Genomic DNA, 18,524 nt, shown 5'->3' on the forward strand with positions numbered 1-18,524 from the left:
GTCCCAAGTTTTCCATGACTACAGCTACCACTGACCAACTAGAGAGGGGGCATGCCTCTCTAGCCCGTCTGGAGAGTGTTTTTGGACACAAGCCTCATACTAAGTGTTGAAAGCAAGTAGGGATACGTGCACATGCATTATGCAATGGATATATCTCCCATTCTTGGAACCTGTAAATAGCATATCTTCCTGAGCACGAAACTGACTCAGTGGGAAGCCTAAACTGGGATCCTGGGCTCCACGTCTTGGACACGATACAGGTGGCATGAGGCCTAACTTTCCATAGGTGACATGAATCCTGGCCTCAATATGGGTGTCGCAAAACTTCTTGGCATCCCGTACCTTGGCACGAAACAGGAAAAGTCAACTTGGGCAGCCAAATGGTGACACTTGTTCTATTTTATTTTCTGTTCCATGATGAGATATGCCATCGACAAATTATTGCTCTGTTCCCAGCCCCTTCTCTCTGAGAGCACAGTGAGGTATCTTGTATCCATCCTTCCATCCATTTCTGTACTTTAAACTCTCATTCAATAAAGTAGATACTTCGTAAAAAAGAGAGAAGAAGGGGGGTTGGGGGAGGATCATCTTCTCGTTGGAGTTTTGAATATTGTGCATGCTTTTGAATATTGTGCATGCTTTTCTTTCAGGTAATCATGCTGTCTATTTGATCCAGGTATTGATTATTCAATCAAGCCAAAATGTGCCCATCATACACTACCTGACATTATAGAGCAGTAGACAAAGGCATTTATAAGCGGGGTCATCTGCCCAATATGACACAAGGGCAGCTATATGTTGAGGATCTAGTCATCTGGCCAATATGACACAGTATGAACAGGTCATTGGCACAATGCGCGACGTTGAGGGACTCTCAAAGGAACAGATAGAACGGTCGAGGAGAAAAAAGAGTGCCCACTATCCCCTAAGTTCTTAATCCTCTGCATAGGTCAACTAGCTAATTATTTCAACACAAACATAGACGACTGTCTCCATCCTATTTTTATGAAATGATCACTCTTTCCAAACAGGCTGCAGCACCAAATAGATTTCATTTACTCACAGACATTAGAGTAGACCAAGGTAAGGATCTCCACACTAGACGAGGTTACTCCTACAAAGAATCCTTCATATACTACAATCATTATGCCATGCTTCGTACCCAGTTAAACCACCATCCCACATCATATTACCCTAGCTGAATTCAATGCTCGCTCAATGAATATTGATGCATCATGTCAATTGATTACACACATTCAAAGAGTTCATTAGAGAACTGATGGCAGACAGAGATTGACTTCACTTCCTCTATGCAGTTACCTGCTCACGGAGACGCTGACTGTTGATATGTGTGGAACAGTGAACACACACTGGATGGAAATGCATGTATTTCCATGAATGCATTAGAGTTGAACATCCAGATTGAGCAGATGTAGAGCAGAGTTATCACAGGTTACCCTTGACAACACTACACACATCTTGAAAAAGCAAGAGATGTTGGGTGAATGTTAGGAGCAAGGGGGAGCGCCATGTTGACCTCAAATGATGTATGAGTTTTATTAGTCATAGACAAAGGTTCAAAGACTCAAAGGAAGCCCAAATGTGGAATGTCCAGCCCAAATGGAGGCCAAAAGAAGGCACCTAGAAGAAGGTGAGAAAAGGCCCAAGTGGGTGCTCACTTCAAGGGAGGTGGTCCTCAAAACTAGGCAAGATTAGGAGATGGCTTAATCAAGCTTGGGAGTCACAATTAGTGGCCAATGGAGATGTACTCAAGACTATATAAAGGCCCTCTCTCTAATGGTATATCATGTGAGCTTTTTGCTAAATCTCTTGTCTTGTCATTATGCACTAGTTGTCATTAGTCCTCCTCATCTTCTTGCATTCGCATTCTTATTATCAAAATGTTGATGCTAATCCATTTCTACACACCCTAATCCTCTCTAGGCATGAAATTCAACTTGGTATCAAAGCCAACCACCATCCCTTGATCATCCATGCATCCTGGGACAACCCTGTTACCCTAGTTAATAAAATCATTAGCATCACTAATTAGTTACTAAGCCTGTTATTTCCCTCTTTTCCCAAGCTCCAAAATCATCAAGAATCAAAGTGTTTGAGCTCATCTACTACAAGGAGACCTTGCTTTGAACATCCACAACTCCACTCATAGTTGATACATTTAATGGTGATAGTTTCCATACTTGGCAAGTAAAGCTTAAATGAAGGATGGACTTTGGAGGATTGTAAGTGAAAGGGAGAAGTGTGTCTTGGAAGGAGAAGAGAAAATTGGCTTGGAAGAGATGACAGAGCCCTAGCCATCATTGTATTAGGACTAGGAGATAGTTTCATCTATCACATTGTATCGGAAGAAAATTCATAAGAAGCATGAGATAAACTAGAAAAGTTGTTTGGTGCCAAACAAAAGAACTCTAAAATTAGTTCGAAAATCCAGCTTTTTGGATTCAACATCAAGGAAAGTGAGTCACTTCAAGGTCACTTAAACAAAATGAAAAGTGTCATTCAACAACTTTTATGTGTTGGAGCTCTACTGGATGAGGAATACAATGAGTGGGTGGTGTCCTCTTCCATTAATTAGAAGAGATGTTCCGATGATTGGCCTCCTTCTTGGGAAGCCCCTTCATTTGGTTCTTCTTTGATCATTATGTTTGCTTGAGTATTGGCTTCAATATTCTTTTTGTTCCAACAATCTTTTTCCATGTGGCCTAGTTTGCTACAAAAGTTGCACTTTTCTTTGGCTCTTGGTCCTTTGGTGAAGGCTTTCTCCTCATAATGTGATGAAGGTCCATCTGCTTTGACTTTGAGTCTTTTCTCCTCTTCAATCAAGGCTACTTCAATGCCGGTGAAGGTCGGGTTGGGTAGATTTTTCAAGGTGGCTAGCCACTAATGGGATAAATGGGACTAAATGTTTCCAAGGTGATGCTCTTGAGAAGGATTGCTATGGCATCCTCCTACCACTCTCGCAAATTACTAAGAATATAGATCCAGTGTATGTATGGTGGTAGTAGTTCATCACTTGATCGGGAGCGTTGAAAAAAGCAAGTGATGGGTGGTGAATGTTAGGAGCAAAGGGGAGTGCCATATGACCCTCAAATGATGTATGAGTTGTATTAGTCATAGACTAAGGCTCAAAGGCTCAAAGGAAGCCCAAATGTGAAGGTGTATGTGGAATGTCCAGCCCAAATAGAGACCAAAAGAAGGCACCTAGAAGAAGGTGAGAAAAGGCCCCTCACTTCAAGGGAGGTGGTCCTCAAATCTAGGCAAGATTAGGGGATGCCTTAATCAATCTTGGGACTCACAATTAGTGGCTAATGGAGTTGTACTCAAGCCTATATAAAGGCCCTCTATCTAATGGAATATCATATGCGATTTTGCTAAATCTCTCATCTTGTCATTATGCTCTAGTTTTTTCATTAGTCCTAATCATCTTCTTGCATTCTTATTATGTCAAAATGTTGATGCTAATCCATTTCTACACACCCTAATCCTCTCTAGCTATGAAATTCAACTATCCATAGGACAAACTCTCATCCAAAATGGACCTCTACATAGCGCACACTGATTGAAGAAGCGTTTATCAGAATGCCAAAATACTTGGGGGTTCACTATCACATGCGCCGAGGATATCCATATGCAAAAAAAAAAAAAAAACACGAGCTACTTGGATACTGCAGTGCATTTCATTCAATAAGAAGAATTCTCTCCTAAAGTGCATGGATATCGTAGCCTACGTGAAACACCAATTGGGAAAAAGGACACTTAGAAGGAAAAATAGCACCACTTAACAGGGAGATAAAGAACACAATAACACCGACAAAAAGAAACAGATCTTACTGGCACATCAAACGTGTCTGCGTTTTTCAGGTCATCATCACTTTTAAAAACAGGCCTGACATATGGTGTGTTTAGGGTTGCAGTATCGGTCTTTACATCATCCGACAACTTGTGTTGTGGATTTGACTGAGAGAGTTCTCCTATCCTAGCTGAAGATGACTCTGTTATAAAACAAATGAACACTTCTATCAGTTAAACCATCCAAATGGTTATCTTAAAAGAAGATTAACTGCTCAAATTTTTATCAAATAAGCAGTAAACATACCAATTTCTTTTCCTGAAGGTCCATAAGGAAGAACAATCTGCTGGGCTGTCTGGGCAGCCGTGAGCTGTTGTGCTTGCAGCCCTTGTTGTAAGCCCGTCTGAGGTTGTGTTGTGGGTGTAGATAAAACTTGACCCTGTACTCCAAGAGCCAGACCTGTCTGTTGCTGTTGTTGCTGTTGTTGCTGTTGTTGCTGTTGCAATGCTGCATTATGTGAAGCTTGCAGAAGTGAAACCGGTTGATTTTGTAACAGCTGTAACTGCACCTGCATGGCAAATAAAATTGGGTTAGAAAATCTGAGAGTATACACAATGGATTATATGCTACCTCAAAGCATTGATTGTCTTACTCAAACAATCGAAGAGGCCCCAAAAAGGTCAAAAGTTTGAATACTATTGTACACACATGAACCCCAAAGAATGAAGAAATACCACAGGATCTTGTTAGCAAGCACAATCACACTTGCAAACCCACAGCTTGACACACAACCAGCCTACTTCAAACTAGGTCCCATTATCTTGGGGTTGTGATCAAGCTTGGCGACGGCAGACACATGTGAAAACAGACTATGCAACCTCTGCAATAAGCCAGGAAAACACGTTATTTGCCAGGCCTATGCCCACAATAATAGAACTACAGCCTACAGGTTCTGCAAGTCATAGAATCTCTCTCTCTCTCTCTCTCTCTCTCTCTCTCTCTCTCTCTCTCACCATAGCCACATCTGCCATCAGGAGGCTTTTTCAGTTTTCAGTTTTCACGTTCTTTTTCTAGTATTTCCATGGCACTATATACCCATGGTATCATTGTACTATTCATGGTCTCATAGGCCCTTAGGGTCTTTTGTAGACGTTAATCTCTCTCTCTCTCTCTCTCTCTCTCTCTCTCTCTCTCTCTTGGAGTCTTGAGTGAGCAGACCTGCTCCACCTTATGTGCCAAGCGCCCCCAACCCAAAGAACCGAGGATCTCCACCACATGCCCAGCCCCAACAGGATACCTCCTAGAGAGCCATCACACCCATATCCATAGTCACATCCCAACTTTCCTCCATCAATAATGACTCCATTCCCTACACCCCATGCTCCTCGGCAATAGCTTGCTAGTGGGCTCTCAACATCCTCAAAATGGGTGGTATGATGAGGAGTGTAAAGCCACAAGGCTCCGCCTCCTACCTAAAAGTGAACATGGATTGATCTCACTACATGAGATGCAAAAAAATATTCCTTTGAATCACCCGCATAAAGAAGTGTGCATTTCTCACTACACGAGAACAAGAGTTATACTAGCTCTTCTTGAAGGAGGATAACTCGAACAAGAGTTATACTAGCTCTTCTTGAACAAGAGTTATACTAGCTCTTCTTGAAGGAGGATAACTCGAACACTTGGTGAATTCTTGAGGAAAAAAGAACCCCTACATCCATCACAGATTCTAGCCTTTGGGAGGTCTGTGCACAACAGGTTTAAGATGTGCCGGGTCAGCCCATACCCCAAATGTCATACATCCCACGACCCATATCCTCTTTCCTCTTTAATGCCACCAATGCAACTCAGGCTCTCAAAAAGTTGCATAATGGGAGAGAAAAAGTTTATGAAGCTCTATGTGCGGAAGACTTTACTAAGGCACACCATGTGCTTGCTCCCATCCTTGCAAATATTTTAATAGAGCCCTCAATGAAGGCCTCCTGGACCACAAACACCATTGTCCCCATCCACAAAGCAGGAGACCCCATGGATCCGAATAACTACAGGACTATCATGATTCGCCACACAATGTCCAACATCTATGGAGCACTACTAGAGGCAGAAATCAGCTTTATGTTTTGTCTGAGAGGTTGGGGTATGGAGATGTCAGAATATGCAGCGGAAATGAAGATAAGATCTGAAAACACCAAGAGCAAGTGCACAGCGGAAAAACGCAGAACTTAGAGAGAGCGAGAGAAGCGTATAACTCTGCTATATACACAAGAAAATCCCGCAATACAATATGTAGAGTGTGGGGGGCAAGGGGCCATTATATATGGCCCCATGCTGCTGGTCGGCCAGCAATGAACAGCCAACAAGAGCAGTAAATGCCCACGACCAGCATAGGGTGCAGTAGGCCAGTACAAGGGCAGTCGGCCAGGTGTTGGACAGACCAGGTGCTGGACAGCAATCGGGAGAGAATCCACCAGTCGACCAGCACACAGAGGTAGCTGACAGCCCTCCCACACCCAGAATGAAATGGGAAAAATAGGGAAAAATATGGAAAGTGGGGAAAAATGAGAAAACACCTAAATCGGGCGGGCACACCCACAACAGAGGCCCTAGTGTAAATATACTGACAGTAGATGACTGTTAACACCCCCTCTCAGCTCCTAGATGTGGAACCAACCCCAGTGAGCTGGAGTGCCGCCGGAGCATAGCTTGAGGTAGAGACTTCGTGAAGAGGTCCGCCGCATTGTCCTCCGTCGAACAATAAAGAAGCAAGATGTCACCAGCCAAGATCTTCTCACGAACAAAGTGCTATTGTATCTCTATGTGCGTGGTCCGGGCATGGAAGACCGGGTTCTGAGCAATAGCTATACAGCTCTGGTTATCGCAATGGATGACCGTGGGCTCCTTCTGTGGAAACCCAATCTCACCAAGCAACCTCCGCAGCCACACAACCTCGCAAGCAACACCACAAGCAGCCCCGTACTCCGCCTCTGTCGATGACAAGGCAATAGTTGGCTACCTCTTACTGCTCCATGAAACCGCTCCTGAGCCGAGGGAAAAACTGTAGCCTGATGTGGATCTCCTCGTGTCTGGATCTGAGTCACTCCAACCTTGGAGTCTGACTCCATCCATCAATCTCAATCATGTGTAAAAGAATCCAAGATCCTTCGTACCCTGTAGATACCGCAAGATCCGCAATCTTGCGTCCCAATTCGACTTCAACGACGTCTGCATGAATGAGCTCAATAGCCCCACAGAAAAGCTCAAGTCCAATCTGGTGTTCAGCAACCAAATCAATGAACCAACCACCTTCCAGTATAGAGAGGCATCAACGGGCTCACAAGGATCATTCACTGTAAGATTTGTGTTCGGGTCCATCAGCGACATGATAGGCTTGCAATTCTCCATCCCAACGGCCTCAAGCAACTCATGAACATACCGCTGCTGAGAGACAAAGAACCCCCTCTGGGTCTGCCAGATCTCCAATCCCAAGAAGAAGTGGAGTAAGCGTAAGTCGGTCATCTCAAACTCCTTTGACAAGGCAGCCTTCATCACTGCAATGTGCTCCACATGACCGCCGCTGAGAGGTCATCCAGATAAAGGATGATTAACATGACCATGCCGCGTTCCCGGAAGAGATATAGGTTGGGATCTGCAACCGCTCTCAGAAATCCAGCCCATAGAAAGAAGGAATCAATCTTCTGATTCCAAGCCTTGGGAGCCTGTTTAAGACCATACAAGGCCTTCCGTAACCTGTAAACCATCCCCTTTGATCCTGGAACCTCAAAGCTTGGAGGCTGCTCAACATACACCTCCTCATGCAGGTCACCATTAAGGAACGCAGATTTAACATCCATCTGATATACGGGCCACCGCTGAGAAGAAGCAAATGCAAGAACAGTCCGAATCGTGGTCATCCTCGTTGTCGGTGCAAAGGTATCCTCATAGTCGATGCCAGGCCGCTGAGCATGACCCTTAGCCACAAGTCTGGCTTTGTGTTTGTCCACCGACCCATCTGACGTATACTTGGTCTTAAAGACCCACTTGACACCAATGACAGACCGTTTCGACAGCCTTGATACCAACTCCCAAGTGTTATTCTTCTCAATGGCATCTAGTTCCTCCTACATGGCTTTCCTCCAAGTATCCTGTGCAAGGGCTTCTTAACCGAAGTGGGCTCTTTGTCCCGCATGATACGAGACATCAAAGCATAGTTGACCTGTACAAGCTCTGCTGAATGACTTTTATCACGGACTCTATGTGATCTTCGAGGTCCGTCCTCTATGGTCCATTCGGAGGGAAGCTCCAAGACACCCGACTCCCGAAGGGTGTCCACCAACCACCTGGGTACTCGAACAGAACGCGGAGCCTCCATCTCCAACTGCGGGGGCTCAACCTCCTGAACTGACTGGGGTTGTCCAACTGGAACAATCGACTGGGAATCATCATCAGAATCCTCTGGGTCTCCAAGAAGTGGCAGCTCATCAACAGTGGAAACCGGAACATCCTCATCAAAAACCACATCCCTGCTGACAACAACCTCGCTCCTCTCTGGATCATATAACATGTATCCCTTGGAAAGAGAGTTATATCCCACAACGACAAGCTTTTGGAACTTTGATTCGAGCTTCCCCCTCTGCTTCTTCGGAATGTGAACATATGCATCGCTCCCAAACACACGAAAATGGGAGACATTAGGTTTCCTGCCAAAATATGCCTCAAAGGGCGTCATGTTCGGTACTAAAGTCGTCAGAGACCGGTTGAGGATATGGACAGCTGTAACCACAGCCTCTTCCCAAAATAACGAGGAAGATCATGATGCTTCAGCATCGTCCTCGCCATCTCCACCACAGTCCTATTCTTACGTTCAACTACTCCATTCTCTAACAACAAACCTGTATTGGCCAGCTCCCTCTTGATGCCATGTTCCGCACAAAATCTCACGAAAGCATTGGAAGAAAATTGACCTCCTTTGTCAACCCGAAGAGTCTTCACCTGCAAGCTAGACTCTTTCTCCACCATTACATGTCACTCCTTGAACTGAGCAAAAGCTTGGTCATTCTATTAAAGGAAATAAACCCATGTAAATCTGGAACAATCATCAAGCAACAACATAAAGTACAAAGAACCTCCCAAGGATGATGTCTGCATGGGTCCACACAAGTCAATGTGTACCAACTCCAGTGGTTTCGAAGCCCACCTGGAAGCCTGCTTCGGAAAAGATTCCTTGTGCTGCTTACCACGAATGCAAGAACTGTAGCGTCCGTGCCTGCTGTCAACATCTGGCAAGACAACCACCATCTGGTCCCGGAAAGCTTGCCTCAGCGCATCCACATTCAAGTGGCCAAACCGAAAGTGCCACAAGTCACCAACCTGAGAACCTGTCAAACTCTCCGCACTCTCCTCTTTGACAGGTTCTCAGGTTGGTGACTTGTGGCACGTGCGGAGAGTTTGTATATACCATTCTCCACGCCGCCTTCCACATTCAAGTGGTATATACAAACTCTCCACACTCTCCTCTTTGACAGGTTCTTAGGTTGGTGACTTGTGGCGAGTGTCGAGAGTTTGTATATACCATCCTCCACGCCGCCTTCCCAAACAACCTGGCCACTCTCGCGGTCCCGTAGAGCAACAGAATGCTCCTCAAACTCCACCCGGAAGCCAGTCTTGCACACCTCATGCACTAACAACAGATGAAAACCAAGTGTGGGGACATAGAGAACACGAGAGGAATGCTTACCCCCTCTACCATCGGGGATAATCTCCATCCAGCCCTCACTGTGTATCGGTATGGTGGAATTGTCGCCAATGAAAATGCGACCTGACTGCCGTTTAAGAGAAACAATGTTTTCAAGAGCCTCATACCAAGTGTTGGCTTTTTGACACTTTGGTACATGCATTTTTTGGGGAACCAGGGCTAGGTAAGGCTACCTAGAAGAGCACAGACAGGCTACAGGTGATGATGTTATCATGCATCATCAGAAATAAGTCATTGGTGCCACATAAGGTTGTTCTAACAAAATTTGAGCTGGCTCCACCGGTCATAGTTGCCCTCTTTCATTCCATTACTTATGTCCTGCATGTATATAGACTTGACAGGGATCGCCTCCCGAGGCTGGACTCTTCTTGCAGTTATATCAAGAGAGGGAGGGGAAGCAGGGGTTAGGCTGGCTGGACTACCCCCCTCCTCATGAGCACCATCACTGTCATTATCCTTGCCAGCATGATACTCCGAGGTAGTTGAGTGGTTTGATGCGCACGGCCTCCAGATGGATCGTCTTCCCCCTTTTCAGTATAGACTCTCCATTCTTGGACCTCTTATGGCAACAGATTAACCACATTATCCGGTTGGATCTACTAGGACTTCACATATACCGGACATGGGTGTCTCCTTCTCCAGAGCTTGGCACAAAACCCCAGTTTGACAAGGAGACGCCAAGATACTTACAGATACACACGTCACATGCCATGCATATCGTGATTGGCCAGCTCCTCAGGGTATCCTCTCATCCCCTGAGAGTCGAAACTAGCAAAGCTTGATGATACCTCACATGAGGATCCCGGATATGCAGAGTATGCAACACAGAGATGTAGTATTGACAAAGCATACCGAGAGTCTGACCCAACATGATACTTCTCAAAAGGCCATCATAGATTTCTTTAGTCTACATGCATCCACATCAGAGCCCACCACCTGCACTAAGCGGCCCAGCCTCACGCCCCGTAGGGGTCCTCAATGACAAAGCTGGATCTATTTTCAGGCGACGCCCCTGACCCAGAGCATCACAACCCTCCACACGATTTATACGGATCCAAGGGACTCTTCGGCGCCATGACATGCTTCCATCAAAGAGGCTGGATATTCTCTTAGCCATCAGATCGGTATTGGTTGAGGCGGGCATTACCATTAATTGATCATGGCTAGTTTATCTATAATCTCATGCATAGGGTCATATGCTGATATCACATGTATATAGACTAGTGATAGTTGTTTTTCATTTTCTTTCGCTTACTTTTTCCATGGCTAAGTATACCCATGATATCATTGTTACACTCATGGTCTCATAGTCCCTTGGGGTCTTTTGAAGATGTTGATATACTACGTTGAGGTAGTCGAGTGGTTTCATGCACATGGGATACAGATGGACTGTCTCCCCCCATTTCAGTATAGCCTGGACTCCCCCTACCTTGATCTCTCACGACAGGAGATCAAACGGGTCATCCGGTCAGGTCTACTCGGGCTACACATACACCTGGGTGTCTCCATCAGAGATTGGTAAGAAGTGTGAGTTCTACAGAGATCACTTCCTGAGGCTCTCCAAGGATGGATTCTTTGAGATCCCCGGATACATATAGATACACATGTCACATGCTATGCGTATCACCATCAGCCAACTCAAGGTATCCTCCCACCGCCTCAGAGTAAAGACTAGCAGAGACGAGAATATCCCACATGAGGAGAGGACATGCACCATATGCACCACAGGAGTAGTAGAGGATGAGACCCATTATATGTTCAGTTGCCCGGCTTACTACGAGATACAGGGGAGATTCCATTGCCTCTTCCAAGAGGGATTCGGACCACTCACATGGGTGATACATTTTGAGGATCAGAGGTGCTTGGGCATGTACTTGATGGAGCTCAGACAACACAGGGACGTAGTGTTGAGGAAGCATGCTAAGAGACAGGCCCGCCATCACAGATTTCTTTGTGGTACACACATCCACATCGGAATCCACTACCCACAACAGTTCCTCTACTACGACATCAGAGCCCACCACCTGTACCCATGCTCCATCTCCACGCCCCAAAGGAGTTCTTAGCGAGAGCTCAATCCATTCTGCGAGCCAGACATCCCCGACCCGGAGTATCAGGTCCCTCCACCACACAGAGACAGATTCGTGAGGTTCTCCCGCCAACATGACACACTCCCATCACAGAGGCATGACAGTCACTCCACCATCAAATCGGTTATGGCCGAGGCGGGTATCGTCATTAGCTGATCACAACATATCTCACTCTACACCGGATCATCTACTGATAACATGTACTGTCAAATGTTTTCATTTTGCTTTTTCTTTCAGTTTTCAATGGCTCAGTATATATATGGTACCATTGTATTACTTTTGGTCTCATAGACGCTTGGGGTCTTCCAACTTGAGCAAAACACTGGACACATAAGACCAAAGAGGATCAGGAGAGGGCAGCATCCATTATATAATAAGGCTGTGCCATATTAGGTTCAATTGGCCATGCCACTAGAGTTATACATGGAGACTCCTACATTCATATTAAAATAACATAAGAAGGGGTGTTCAGTATAGTGGCCTTCTAAAAGGAGTCGCAGTTTAGCAAAAAATAGAACAAAATAAGAAGGTAAGTGCTGAGTTGAAAGTGTGCAAATCTGTATGTAAGGCCTATTCAAGCACATATGCATGCATCTATTGTTTATAGCACACAATGCTATTACCTGTTGCTTCTGGCTTGTATTTGAAATGTGGGATATTTGTTGGGCATTTGCCAAAAGGGAACTATTATGCTGCTGTTGTTGAGACACTTGCTGCAAACGTTGCAAAAATTTCTGCTTTTGATCTGGAGCTATTTCTGTCCTTGCTATAAATTGGCCCTAGAAAAGCACAAGCAAAAGCAAAATGGTCATGAGAAAATGAATGATTTGATTGCACTATATACTTGATGCCTAATCTATCAGATTCTCACATAAGTGCTTCCGCTGATGCAAGACACATGTAAAGGTGACACACACACACACATGATGAAAGTATCTTACTGGTTCTGGTGATTGAAATGAGAGTGCCGAAGGGGATCTCCATTGACCTCCAGGTGAGGTGAACAACCTGCTTCCAATTATTCCCCCTTCAGTTGAAGATCCTGTGTCAGTTACAGCATCTGCAAGTTTAGAGGATGGCTGCAAAAACACTCTGTTTTGAGCGCTTGACGGTGAAGTGAGCTGTTGTGTCAAACCTCCGGTACTTAGCCTTTCTTCAGCTGCCAATGAAGTTCTTTTGCTCAAATCGGGAACTGAGGACCCAACACCATGACCACTGGCAGGAATACCAACAGTGGCACTTGTAGTCATTCCTACAGAAACAAGCGGTGAAGACTGCCCAGAATTAACAGTAATTGGCAAAGTAATTCTTCCTGCACCTCTTGAGAGACTGACACTGCGTCCCAAAAAGCTCCCTCCTTCTTCTTCATTTACTGTGCTTGAAAAACCCACAGGAGATGAGGGAACTGATGGGTTATTACTTTTAGTGACCCTGACAGATGCTAACGTAGCTGGGCTACCAAGGGCCCCATTTATTAGTGAGACTGTTGAATTCACTCCAGACCCACTGACTGAACCTCCCACTGACAGATCTTGCTGTGTTTGCAGGGGTGGTGTTTTAGCCCCACTCTCAACACCACTTTGTTGTGAGCTACCATCATCAAGAGCCTGAGGTACTGGAATCAAATCTTTTGACCCCTGCAAAGACAGAAAAGGCATGAATAAAATCTCTCTCTCTCTCTCTCTCTCTCTCACTTTGTTCTTAGTATTCCATGATGAGTTTCCATGGACAGTTTTGTATCATCCCAGTGTGAGAGCTATATTTATGTTTTCTTTCTGTTTTATTTTCCATTCCATGATGAGATATGCCATGGACATTACTGTATCACTTTGGTCTCATAGGCCCATTGGGTCTTTTAGTAGACGCTTAATATATCTTTCTTTCTTTCTTTCTTTCTTTTTCTCTTTGGGACCAGACCTCGGGGAGGTTCAAGGATAGAGAGATTGCATGTCATGATGTTTTCACCGATGATTCGGAGTAAGCCTTCACTGCCCCACTCCATTATTCTTGCAGGGTTTCGAGCAGCCCCCTTAATAGTTGATGCCCTCTTCCAGACACTGACCTTCATATACCACATCTATACGTTGGGCAGAGGCAGCCTCGCTCAACTGGCACTAGTGTCATCTAGGCGACCAGCCGAGAGGGGCATGTTAAAGTTCGGTATGCCACGATAACTAGGTGGTCCCCCACTATCTTTGCAGACGCCCCCGGTGTTACTATGAGATACCACGGAGGTTTCATTGCCTCTTCAGGGAGGGATTTCGGCCACCGTCTCCGGTCAATTATTTCCCAGACCAACGATGCCTAGGACTCTACCTGATTGAGCTCTGCCGCCACAGAGAGCAGCTATGCAAAAAAGGCACAGAGGCCGACCCTAGATACCTCACAGCGCACAATCACAAGTTTCTTTCATCCAACCCAGGATAGAGGCCCTCGCTGACGACCACGAGATAGCCGTGACCCAGATGGATGCCAAGGAGATGCTCCACCCCACAGCTTCAGATCCAAGAGATCCTCCAGAGATACAGTAGTGCCCCTTGGCAGTAGACGTGGATGCCCTCACATCATATCATTGTAGCATTGTATCAATGGCACTTACACAGGGCTGTTTTTTTTTCCCTCTCTCAGCTCTAGCTCCGTTTTTTTTAATCATGTTTTTTTCCATGATTTTGTCACTTCATGGACACATTGTAACACTTTTGGTCTCATAGACCGTTTGGTCTTTTGTAGACGTTAATAGAACTTGCTCTCTCTCTCTCTCTCTCTCTCTCTCTCTCTCTCTCTCTCTCTCTCTCCACGAGAGATGATATTGAGGTGTTGAGGAGGTTGGGTCTCCACTCTCCAGGATGCCACCACCCCATGACCTCAATCTCTCTAATTGTACGGGCCATACCTTAGTTAGCCACTACTTACTGGTATGCAGCAGATCTTGCTGTTAGATTTAGGTTCTTTTTTATTTAGCTTATTTACCAGGATCATTGTAACCCATGGATATTTTGTAACATATTTTTGGTCTCATAGTCCCTAGTGGTCTTTTGAAGACGTTCATATAATTCTCTCTCTCTCTCTCTCTCTCTCTCTCTCTCTCTCTCGGTCTCATAGACCCTTTGGGTCTTTTGTAGACATTAATCTCTCTCCCTCTGATCACCCTCTAGCTGCTCACGCTGTCCATGGCGTGACGTCTTTGCTCTCTCGCTGCTCGCGCTGTGCGCTGGTGGTCTCAACACCCTCTCGCTTATTTACCAGGATCATTGTAACCCATGGATACTTTGTAACATATTTTTGGTCTCATAGACCCTAGTGGTCTTTTGAAGACGTTCATATAATTCTCTCTCTCTCTCTCTCTCTCTCTCTCTCTCTCGGTTCTTTTTTATTTAGCTTATTTACCAGGATCATTGTAACCCATGGATACTTTGTTACATATTTTTGGTCTCATAGACCCTAGTGGTCTTTTGAAGACGTTCATATAATTCTCTCTCTCTCTCTCTTTCTCTCTCTCTCTCTCTCTCTCTCTCTCTCTCTCTCTCTCTCTCTCTCTCTCTCGGTCTCATAGACCCTTTGGGTCTTTTGTAGACATTAATCTCTCTCCCTCTGATCACCCTCTAGCTGCTCACGCTGTCCATGGCGTGACATCTTTGCTCTCTCGCTGCGCGCTGGTGGTCTCACACTACGGGCTGGTGGTCTGCGAACCCTCACTGTGCTGCGCCTGGCGCTGCCCTTCGTACCCACCCCGCCCGAGCTGCCCTGCTTACACTGCGCATCCCTGCTGTACTGCGCTGCTGTGCTTGCGCTGCCAGAAATACTCTCTCTCTCTCTCTCTCTCTCTCTCTCTCCATCGCACCTGTTCGTCATCTCCTCTGTTCGCCTGCATTCGCCCCCTGCAGCCCCTCTCTCTCTCTCTCTTGCACACCCTGCCCATCTCCCTGTCCGTCTGCCTAATCTCACCCACCCTTCCTCAGGCCCCCAAGGCAGCAACATAACTCCCCAGACACCACGGCTACACCACAGAGAGATCGCGGCCATCCGGTCTCGACACCAGCAGGAGGTCCAGGAGCAGCTGGCACATTTTCGCTCTAATCCAGGACGCATGTTCCAGACATTTACGGCATCCTCAGATCGGATGTATGACATATTGTACCCAGACTATGGGACTGGATGGAGTTAGGAGTAGATAACATATCATACTTGTATCACCCCTTCAGCATATAGAGATGCATTAGTAGCCCTAGTACTCCATCCACACCCTCTCGTTTGTACACCACCATTGAGTCCCCTATGGTCGTGTTGTCATGCTTGTACATTTTATTCTTACTCCACATTTTCCTCTTGATGACTGGAGGAACATCATTGTACTACTTGTTTGTCTCATAGGCCAATTTTGGCCTTTTGCAGACGTTAATATATCTTTCTTTCTTTCTTTCTTTCTCTCTCTCTCTCTCTCTCCTCGCACGCCGTAAGAGGCGTGCATATGAGGAGGCACAGTACTGATATATACCACCTACTCATGAGCAGAGATGCAGCCACTGCATGGCACAGGATGAGAGAGCCTCGCCCTCGTGCCCCGATTGAGGATCCACACACATGTTCCACTTCTTCCCCTTTTCTTCTCCTCCCTCTTTTCTTCCACTTCCTCTCCTTTCCAAATTTCTCCTTTAATCCCATAAATCTATGTTCTAGCCTCAAATTCCACAATGCCTCGCTGGAATAGAAATGACCATACCCAGAATGTGTGGGATGACACCATATTCATCCACGAGCACGGGACCTCCAGCACAAAATGTGTAGTGTGCATGTATTGTGGAGATGTCTTGCGCGTGGTAGTAGCACCCGTACACGAGCTCATTTCACTTGGGAGGGTCACATGGATGTTGTCATGTGAGTGAGGCTGTTTTTCTTGCTCATGGTGGTTCAGTGGAAAAATTTCAAGAAGTGCACCCACTCATGCGCCCTCCACTACCTCGAGAGCGGATTGAGAAGTGTGTAGAAGCTGCAAAGCAAATTCAAAGAGGAGGCAAGCAACCATCGGCCCCAAGCTCACAACCACCAAGCACATCTAATGTTGGTCGTGTGAGCTCACAATCACAAAGTGCATCAAGAGGTACTGGTACACCTTCACACTCTACCACTATGGATGGGGCACCCTCCCATGCGGCTATGGCAGATTCTCCTCATATGGGTGAGTCTTTATCAAACCTTCCCAAAGATGAGACTCATGACACACTCCCTATGCCCTCAAGCAAAGGGCCCTTTCAAGTCTTCAAAAAAAAGAGGGGTAGACAATCCTCGCATGGTAATCAAAGCACTCTTGCATCACGGTATGCCCCAATGCTAAAGCAAGAGGCACAAATCGACGAGCATCAATTCTTCTATCAATGTCATCTTCCCTTCAACATTGCTCGTGTGCCCGCATACCATAAGTTTTATACTGCATTAGTTGTCGCGGCCGCGACGAGAGCTTCCGGCCTAAATTCCGTCAACTCTGAGTCTTCAACGACTACACACTTGACAAATCAAGTCAACCAAATAAAAAATGAGTTGCGGGATTGAGGGTGTGTTGGCAACAGTATGGATGCTCTATCGTTTCCGATGGATGGAGTGATATAGTAAGCCTCCAATTTTCTCTTTTTTTTCTTTGATCTTCTTATGCATTGTAATTTGTGTTACAGCATAGTAGCATACATCATGCGCACTGCACAAACATTGCAACGTGCATTTACATTACTTGTGGGCCGTGGACCGTTGCTCATGACTCCTTGTGCCTTTTGACACTTCGTTTATCATGCACTCCAAAGGCGACAACACATGATCAATGTCTTGGTCTCTTCTTGTGCCAGCACAACATTAGTGTGTGATGTTGATGCCTCGGCCCCCGGTTTGCGTATCACAGGTGAGTGGATATATAGGCACATTCAACAAGCTATTGAGGAGGTTGGCTCACAACATGTGGTCCAAGTCATCACCGACAATGGATCAAATTGTGCAAAGATGGGAGAGCTTGTAGAGCATGATTATCCCACCATTGTATGAACTCCTTGTGCCTCCCACTCTCTTGATTTGATGATGGAGGATGTTGCAAAGCGTCCATGGGTGGAGCCAGTGTTAGAGAAGGCCTTGCGCATCATCAAGTTCATCACCTGCAAGCCTCAAGCTTTGGTACTCTTCAGAGGCATTTGTCACTATGATCTCATGAAGCCGGCAAAGACTCGCTTTGATTATCTTTTTCTTGTGCTTCAAAGGTATGTGGCACATCATTTGGAACTTCCAAGCATCCTATCTTCTCTCAATGGTTCAAAATTTAAGCAAAGACTCTTCATCATCTAGTTTGTAGCGAAGAGTGGCGTATCTGGGCTGGAAGCCGTAAGCCTCAAGCTCAAATGATCACTACTCATATTTTAAGTAATGACTTTTGGGAGGAGGCGGATGGCATCAAGCAAGTTGTCGCGCCACTTTATTTCATCTTGCGACTCCTTGACCATGAAGGATGCACCATGAGCTTGCTATACCACTACATGCAACGGCTTGGGCAATGCATGACCGCATGTAGAGTTCTATCAATTGAGAGGTATGCAATCATGACTCTTAAAAGTTTTAAGTCCCGTAAGTAATGGCCATTTAGGTCTCGTGACCATGAGTATACTTTGCATGTGCAGGGTTTCTCACCTCTCTCGAATTTGGAACTAAAGATGGAATTGGTTTCATAAACCAATCCACATTATTTCATACATGCTTCGTCCTTTATACAAGGATCCAAGCCATTGGCATGACCGCAAGTTGGTTCGAGGCTAGACTTCCTACTTGGATACAGTATTTGCTCCCGAGAAACAAGCCACGTAATAAATATGTGCTCTTAGTACTTACTACTTACATTCAT

General features: G+C 45.6%; 1 protein-coding gene across 8 annotated transcripts in view; it reads right to left on the reverse strand.

Annotated features, from left to right (window-relative positions):
- LOC147636860 (transcription regulator NOT2/NOT3/NOT5 family protein) overlaps positions 1-18,524 on the reverse strand; it is a 70,161-nt gene that overhangs the window by 4,580 nt on the left and 47,057 nt on the right. For 5 of the 8 annotated variants that reach the window (XM_086800432.1, XM_086800429.1, XM_086800427.1 and 2 more), the window contains exons 9-12: positions 12,595-13,290; positions 12,277-12,432; positions 4,118-4,379; positions 3,853-4,013 (exon numbers count right to left, since the gene is read on the reverse strand). In XM_086800432.1, the coding sequence (XP_086656558.1) occupies positions 3,853-4,013; positions 4,118-4,379; positions 12,277-12,432; positions 12,595-13,290 (1,275 nt within the window). The remainder of the gene's footprint in view (positions 1-3,852; positions 4,014-4,117; positions 4,380-12,276; positions 12,433-12,594; positions 13,291-18,524) is intronic. The other 3 variants (XM_086800435.1, XM_086800434.1, XM_086800433.1) reach the window with 1 other exon arrangement.

Source organism: Cibotium barometz, chromosome 7, assembly GCF_041138505.1.
Source record: "Cibotium barometz isolate CiBa-2024 chromosome 7, ASM4113850v1, whole genome shotgun sequence".
Classification (NCBI taxonomy): domain Eukaryota; kingdom Viridiplantae; phylum Streptophyta; class Polypodiopsida; order Cyatheales; family Cibotiaceae; genus Cibotium; species Cibotium barometz.